A 7,928-nucleotide genomic window follows, 5' to 3' on the forward strand; every position below is an offset into this window, starting at 1 on the left:
CGTCTCACTGATCGTATGGCGGCCCTAATGATAGTGCACCTACACAATCAGGTGAGGATAACTGGAAGGTGTAGCAGAGACGACAATGTTTCCGCTGCTGGATCATGAGTTAGACATCTCCCTCAGGTCTCGCCTACTGCGGTATCACAAACAAGGCAGCCCTGATGAGTTCATGGCCGGCTCTGCTGCATCTGATCATTTTTACAGAAGTCGGATTGTGCATTATGACTATAGAATAGGTTTGCATAGAAAGATGTAAAGGGACGGCAGCAGAGCAGGCGCTTGTAGTATGTAGCCAGGCGGCACACACAGGGCAAGCGCAGCCATGTCACTGGCAGAGGGACACATGTGCAGCCCGCGGGATAGCCAGGCCTGACGTCCCCCAACAGACCCACAGTGGGGTCTCCATCAGCTCTTCTTTCCACATGACCAGGCAGTACAGAGCACTGCAGGAACCAGCAATGTGAAGGGCAAACAGCATGATTAGTTCAATTACTGTTTTCCCCCCACACAGCAACTTTATTCATCCAGACATAGTAAATGATGTCTAATTAGAGTCTCTGCAGAGAGGAGTTTGTAAACCGAAGAAAACGGGATCGCACCTAAAAGAAGGAGGCACGTATACAAAAAATTAACCCCATCCACTAGGATTTATGGAACGTTTCCTATATTAGGAGGCCCCAACTGCAAGAGATGATAGAAACGAGTCCATACAGCACTGCGGTGTATGTTGCTGCCATTTAACCCTTATGCAATCCTGTAATGAAGCTTATCAGGGAGCTGGATCTCCCTCCAGCACTATCTATCAGCACTGTCTATCAGCTACTGACTGCTAAGCCCTAACTAAACAATATAAATCAGCAGAGGACAAAACTTCCCTGCCCCCCCCCCCCCCCCCCCCCTCAGCCCATTACTGGTATAGAACAGAGGGGTCTTGTTTCTACATAACAATAGGGGCTGCCCCATCATGGTAGTTAGACACAGACTTATAAATGTTGGGTGACAGACCATGATGGGGAGGGGGCCTGTCACCTACATAGATGGGAATAATAACAGCCTCTGATATTGGGGGCTCAGGTGAGAGCCGGCGTCCTTGTGATGGAAGATGCACCCAGTGTTCCCTACACAGCGATCCCTATTGTAAATGTGCATGATCTGCCCTCAATCTCATGTTTATGACCAGCACCGCCATCAGATCGCATCAGACCTGGATCTGCAGATCAATATCTCACGTACCCACAACCTTTAAGGATAAAGTTTATCAGCAGCCCTATGTAAAACCACAGACAAAGTTATCTCTGCTACATTTGTGATGCGTGAAGCTGTTTTGTCTTAGGGGCGCTCAAGGTAATGGTCAGGAGGATAAAGGCCAGTTCAGTCCGATGCGTTTAACCCCTTGAATCCGTACCGACCTTCACTGATCTCTGTGGAAACATCGCGCACAGTTTTTAGCAGATGACAAGTGTTTGTCAAACTGTCCAAAGGTCTGAGAATAATCGCATCAGTGGGATCGATCGGCCGAGCACATTGCTCCTGCATTTATCATGGGGCTGCCCGCAGTGCCCGGGGTCAGCCCGATCGTTACCTGCCAGGGATGAGCCGAAGTTGCCGCTGAGCAGCAGAGCCAGCGCCAGGACCGGGGCGCTGCGGATCCGGGCTGCAGTCATTGCTCCTCCGCCACACTCCAGGGCTTCTCCCCGCATACAGAACCAGTGCTCTGCCCCCTCCCCGGCTGGCAGGGGTGCGGGCAATGGGTGCCAGGCACAGTCCGCTACTTTACGTACAAATCCACTGCCAAGTAGTTTCCAAGCGGCCGGGAAAGTGCAGAGAGGCGCCGCGCATGTGAAGAGAAAGTTCCCGGGTGCCGGTCAGTCAGTGTCCGGCGGAGGTGCAGCTAGCAGGGCATGTGTGCATCTCCCCTGCCTACTGCCACAATGCCAAGGTGTCCTGCGAGCAGCAGCACCAGGGACCTGCAGGGGGGAGAGCGACAGCCGAGCGGCAGCTGGGAGCGGAGGCGGGGCGGCACGGGAGGCGGGCGGGAGGACGGCCGGTGGCTGCGCTACCTCACACACCTCCCCGGCCCCGCCGCCCGCTCTATGTGCTGCTGAAGCGACATGTTATCATCACAAAATCACTGACGATATATATTCTAGAAAACTATGATGATAAATGTTCTCACGTGAAGACATTGCAGTCACTGGGACCTGGGAAATGATGGGAATTACGATCAAAATGATCTGGAGAAGTTTCTTCAGCATCAAAATATCACAGACATCTTGAATTTTGTTACTGACCACAAGGAAAGAAGTGTCAGTTTATCCACTGACCGTAACAGCTCAAGAAATGTGGATGTGCTATTATTACTATTATTCTTTTTTTTTATAGCGCCATTTATTCCATGGCGCTTTACATGTGAAATACGGGGCAAATATAGACAATGCATTAAACATGAGCAAAAACGAGGCACACGGGTACATAAGGAGGGAGGACCCTGCCCGCGAGGGCTCGCAGTCTGCAGGGGATGGGTGATGATACACTAGGTGAGGGCAATGACACTGTCCCAACCGCACACGGTCAGTATTTGGTCAGTATTTTACCTCAGTACTTGTCAGCCAAAACCAGCAGTGGCTAATGAATCCAGAAGCGGTGACCTGTTTCTGGCGCGCCCCCACGCAAGGGCAATGGGGTACTCGGTACCTGGTCCCTCTCGTTTCTGGGGATGTCACGGTGGCCTGACCCGGTCCGTGGCCCTTTGAGGGGCGTCCAATTAAAGGTGAAGTTTGTCTGGTGTTCGTGACGCCACCTGTGGTGTTCAGTCAGGGTGACCGACGCTGCTAGGGGTCCGCTGGGGTGATGGAATGGCAGCTAGATGGTGTACCTTCCCACAGGTGAAGTATGTCCCCAGGGCTTCCCAGATGTGTAGGTGGTGATGGTGGATGATGTAAGACGCAACGAATAACGAGGACACAAGGTTGCAGTCTCTTTACCTTTACTGAAGACTTCAGCGTCCACAGTCCAGAGTACTGATCACAGGGCTGGCTGAGTCCTGCCGGTCCGAAGGCACATCCAGAGTTCTCTTAACCAGGTGTAAATCAGTAGCCTTCCTACTAGCGCCTGTGTTGTAGTACCTCCCTGCTGAGCACCACGGGATAGTCCTCACAACCTTTGTAGATCTTCTAGATGTTATGTCTTCCTCTCTGTCCCCCAGATGGTATGGATAGGACTAACCCGTTTGACTGGGATGGCCTGAGGCTTGCTTATAGGGACCCCAGAGACGCCCCGACCCCCACAATTTGCCACCGTGTCTTCTTAGGTATTAAGGTCGGGCACCCAACTTGGAATTGACTGTCCTGCCGGTCTCTGAAGTAATGCGTAGAGTCAATTACCCCTTCGGTGTTCCGGGCACCGGCTACGCGCCTCAGAAGGAGGCTGCCTGTCTCGGGGCAGGACTCCTCCCGGTGTTTTCTCCTTGTGCTGTGTCTTCGTTTCTCACTCTCTACAATACACTTCTCTTCGTGTCCTTTCTTAGGATACTGCCGCACGTGGGGCAGGCGCTGCTCCGTTTCTATCTCGTGCTAGGCCTCTGCCAGGATCCCACCCCTGACAGGGACCCTCTGTCTGCAGCTCAGATGTTCCTCCTTTCCCCCCTGTCTGCCTGACAGGTGTTGCCTATCCAGCCCACCAGTTTTACCCTTCTATGAGGACTGCCCTACTAGATAGGAGCATGGCTCCCCCTGGTGGTCTGGAGTGTGAAGTGTGGTGTGATGTCGGGATACCTGGAAAGATGAACTCCTTTATTACCTTCAGGCGTAATATCACTCCCCCTGGTGGAAGAATAATATTACTGCAGCAACCAGGACTCTGGGGCGCTGCATTTCTATTATACTTTTCCTCTGCTTGCTCCACTCCTGATTTTGGCTTAGGCTGTGTGCACACTTTCAGGATTTTTCGCGTCTTTGTTTCGCTATAAAAAGCAATAAAACCGCGAAAAAAACGCAGACATTAAGCATCCTATTATTAGAATACAATCTGCAATTTTTGTGCACATGTTGCATTTTTTTTCCAGTGGCGGAATCGCATTCCGGAAAAAAAAACGCAGCATGTTCATTCTTTGTGCGGAATCGCTGGGATTCCGCACACATAGGAATGCATTGATCCGCTTACTTTCCGCATGTGGCTATGCTGACCATGCGGGAAGTAAGCGGATCATGTGTGGTTGGTACTCAGGGTGGAGGAGAGGAGACTCTCCTCCAGGCCCTGGGAACCATATACCTGTAAAAACAAAAGAATTAAAATAAAAAATAGGGATATTCTCACCTTCCGGCATCCCACGGCAGGCTTCCCGCTCCTCGCGATGCTCCCGTTCCCAGTGATGCATTGCTGCAATGACCTGTGATCAGGGCCGGACTGGCCATCTGGCAATTCTGGCAAATGCCAGAAGGGCCTGTCTGGTTGTGGGCAGCCTTATCTGCTATGTTGTTAGCAAAATGGGTGTTCTCAAGACACCCATACTGATAAAAGTTGTGACGGAGCACAAACTCGCTGACTCCGTCACTTATCCCAGCAGGCCACGGGTATCATTAGAAATATTGGTCTTGTAGTAAATCTTGCTTTCCTCAATCCTGGGTAATATTAGTAATATCTACATCTGGTGCTCAGGGGGCGGGGACAACATGGGCCTATGTGATTTTAAATGCCAGGGCTGAATTTCATCCCAGTCCGTACCTGCCTGTGATGACGTAGCGTACGTCATCTGGGGTCATTGCCGCGGGGCATTACTGGGAACGGGAGCATCACGAGGAGCGGAAAGCCTTCCGCGGGACGCTGGAAGGTTAGAATATCACTATTTTTTTAATTATTTTTAACATTCTATCTTTTTACTATTGATGCTGCATAGACAGCATCAATAGTAAGAAGTTGGTCACACTTGTCAAACACAATGTTTGACAAGTGTGACCAACCTGTCAATCAGATTAACAAGCGATGCTACAGATTGCTTGCAAAACGCTAGCATTCTACAAGCTAATTACGCTTGGAAAACGCTAGTGTTTAGCAGGAAAACACATGCCAATTCCGCATGCGTTATACCCGCGGAACAGTTGCGGCATTGCAGTAGAAATTTCCTTGGCAATTCCGGACGTGTGCACATAGCCTAACAGATACTGAGGTAAAATACTGAACGTGTGAATGTGGCCTTAAAGGGACACTGTCACCCCCTCCAGCCGTTATAAACTAAGAGAGCCACCTTGTGCAGCAGTAATGCTGCATTCTAACAAGGTGGCTCTTTTAGTTTTTGTTGCTGTTATTCCCAAAATAAAGTGTTTTATAATTTTGCCCAAATACCTATCTTTATACCTGGAGGCAGGTCTTTGAAGCGCCCAACTGCTGTCAGTCATCTCTTCTGGGGCGCTGGTCGCCGCCCCCTCAGCGATGTTTTCCTCTGAAATCCGGCGCCTGCGCTGTGCTCTTCTGCCTGGGGCAGGCGCATTGAGCATTGGCCGTCATAGCTCAGATGTCGGGTTCCGGACTGCGGCTGTGCGGGCAGTGCGGCCACCCTGCTACTGAATCCCCGCCCCGCAGTGTGTTATACATTATGCAGAGTGCGGGGCTGGGATTCCTAGGCATGGCACAGGCGCAGTCCGGAACCCGGCATCTGAGCTATGACGGCCAATGCTCAATGCGCCTGCCCCAGGCAGAAGAGCACAGCGCAGGCGCTGGGTTTCAGAGCAAAACATCGCTGAGGGGGCGGTGACCAGCGCCCCAGAAGAGATGACTGACGGCAGTTGGGCGCTTCAAAGACCTGCCTCCAGGTATAAAGAAAGGTATTTGGGCAAAATTATAAAACGCTTTATTTTGGGAATAACAGCAACAAAAACTAAAAGAACCACCTTGTTAGAATGCAGCACTACTGCTGCACAAGGTGGCTCTTTTAGTTTATAATGGCTGGAGGGGGTGACGGTGTCCCTTTAAAGGGAAGCAGTCTTGTGATTCATGCGCCTGACCAGGAGGCACCAATGATCTGGCTGCGCTATTGCACATGTGTAGGTTTTACTCTGAGACTGCGGCGTTTCAGGGAAAACTTACTTAGGAAACTCTTTGGGGCCGATTTACCAAGCAGAATTCTAGCATAAAACTGCTTGAAATGTTGCAAACTTTTGCGCAGCTCCAGGTATTCTGCAAAAAGGAAAGCTCGCTGACAGCACGTGGACCATGGCAAGTCAGGGGTGGTTCACACGATCATTGTAAGGCTACGTTCACACGTATGTGTTAGAAAGGATCTAGCAGCTATGGAGACACAACTTTTTTGTCCTTCAAAACTTCCACTGGATCTGCTTTTTAACATTAAAGTCTATGGCAAATGGATCTATTAAATAGCAAAAGTTTAAAGTTTTTCTTTCATTTGAAAAGGATCCTATTTTTTCTTACTGGATCATTTTCAGACGGAACAAAACAGATGTCCGTTTAACACATCCATATTTCATAGATTTCAATGTGAACATAACAGATCCAATTGAAATATTTTCTTTTTTACAGGACAAAAAAATGTGTGACTGCCCCCTACCAACAGCAGCACTCAGCCGCCCTGGCTTTAGTGACTGGCGGTAACCTATATGATGTCACCGCCTGTCACTGAAGCTGCGCACAAAATAGCTTATTGTGTCCTGGTCTTCAGTGTGCATGGTCACACCATTCATGTTGAAAATCAGATGTCAGAGACATGGATTACAGCGTGAGACAGTATGGATTAACTTCACATTGGACAGAAAGCCTCTCAGAAGCTGCCATAGGCCTCCTTCACACTTGCGTGTCTCAGGTACGTGTGGCGCTTTCACACATACCGGACTCATGCACAAACATTGAAATCTATGGTGATTCTCACACTTCTGTATTTTCACGAGGACAGTGTATCTGTGTGAACAACATGTGTGTCACTTGTAGAAATGTAAGGTTTTTTCCTGAGAGCATGGATGATAATACATGCCGCACACGTGTGTGACATCAGTGTGCCATGTGTGTGACATGTACTGGAATGGAATGCAGAAAAGAAATACAGATTTTTAGGTCTTTAAGAAGTGTAAAGATATAGATAGATAGATAGATAGATAGATAGATAGATAGATAGATAGATAGATATCCGTTAGATATATAATTAGTGCCTTGCATGTGTAGTTTACTATATACCGCATATACTCGAGTATAAGCTGACCCGAGTATAAGAAGAGGCAATAATTTTGCCACAGAAAACTGTGCACGCTTATTGACTTGAGTATAAGCTGGGTATGCATTGTTCCCTTATCCCTGTCCTGCTATGCATGGCTCCCCAGTCCTGTCCTGGTTGTGGCTCCCTGTTTTGTCCTGGTATGTGTGGCTCCTCCGTCCTGTCCTCCTATGTGTGGCTCCCCCCGTCCTGTCCTGCTATGTGTGGCTCCCCCTGTCCTGTCCTGCTATGTGTGGCTCCCCCTGTCCTGTCCTGCTATGTGTGGCTCCCCCTGTTTTATGCATGGCTCCCCGGTCCCGCATGATGAATTGATGAATATGTGCTCTACGCCTATGGGAGTGTAGACGTGTGCATATTCATTACCTTAATGAGCAGTACCATATGACCGCTGAGCACAGGAAAAGCTGCCAGCGCCAGGATGGAGATGCAGTGACGACATGAAGAGGGTGAGTATGATGTCTTCTGTTAGCCAGTGGCTGCAGCAGTCACTGTGCTACAGCCACCGGCTCCTGCCTCTGCTCCGCCGTTCCCCTTCCCCTGCCAGCTTTCTGGACAATGACTCATGTATAAGCTGAGGGGGGCGTTTTCAGCACAAAAAAATGTGCTTAAAATCTCGGCGTATAAACGAGTATATACGGTATGTATTAAGCTAATAAATAAATAAATACATTTAAAAAATTACATGGGCTGCAATCTGATATTTTTAGAC

General features: G+C 49.4%; 1 protein-coding gene across 3 annotated transcripts in view; it reads right to left on the reverse strand.

Annotated features, from left to right (window-relative positions):
• Positions 1-1,966, reverse strand: part of UNC5B (unc-5 netrin receptor B) — a 221,327-nt gene extending 219,361 nt beyond the window's left edge. Inside the window, exon 1 of one of the 3 annotated variants that reach the window (XM_077259291.1) lies at positions 1,586-1,966. In XM_077259291.1, coding sequence (XP_077115406.1) covers positions 1,586-1,703 — 118 coding nt within the window. In that variant the 5' untranslated portion in view covers positions 1,704-1,966. The remainder of the gene's footprint in view (positions 1-1,585) is intronic. The other 2 variants (XM_077259290.1, XM_077259289.1) reach the window with 2 other exon arrangements.
• Positions 1,967-7,928: the final 5,962 nt, after the last annotated feature.

This window comes from Ranitomeya variabilis, chromosome 4, assembly GCF_051348905.1.
Source record: "Ranitomeya variabilis isolate aRanVar5 chromosome 4, aRanVar5.hap1, whole genome shotgun sequence".
NCBI lineage: Eukaryota > Metazoa > Chordata > Amphibia > Anura > Dendrobatidae > Ranitomeya > Ranitomeya variabilis.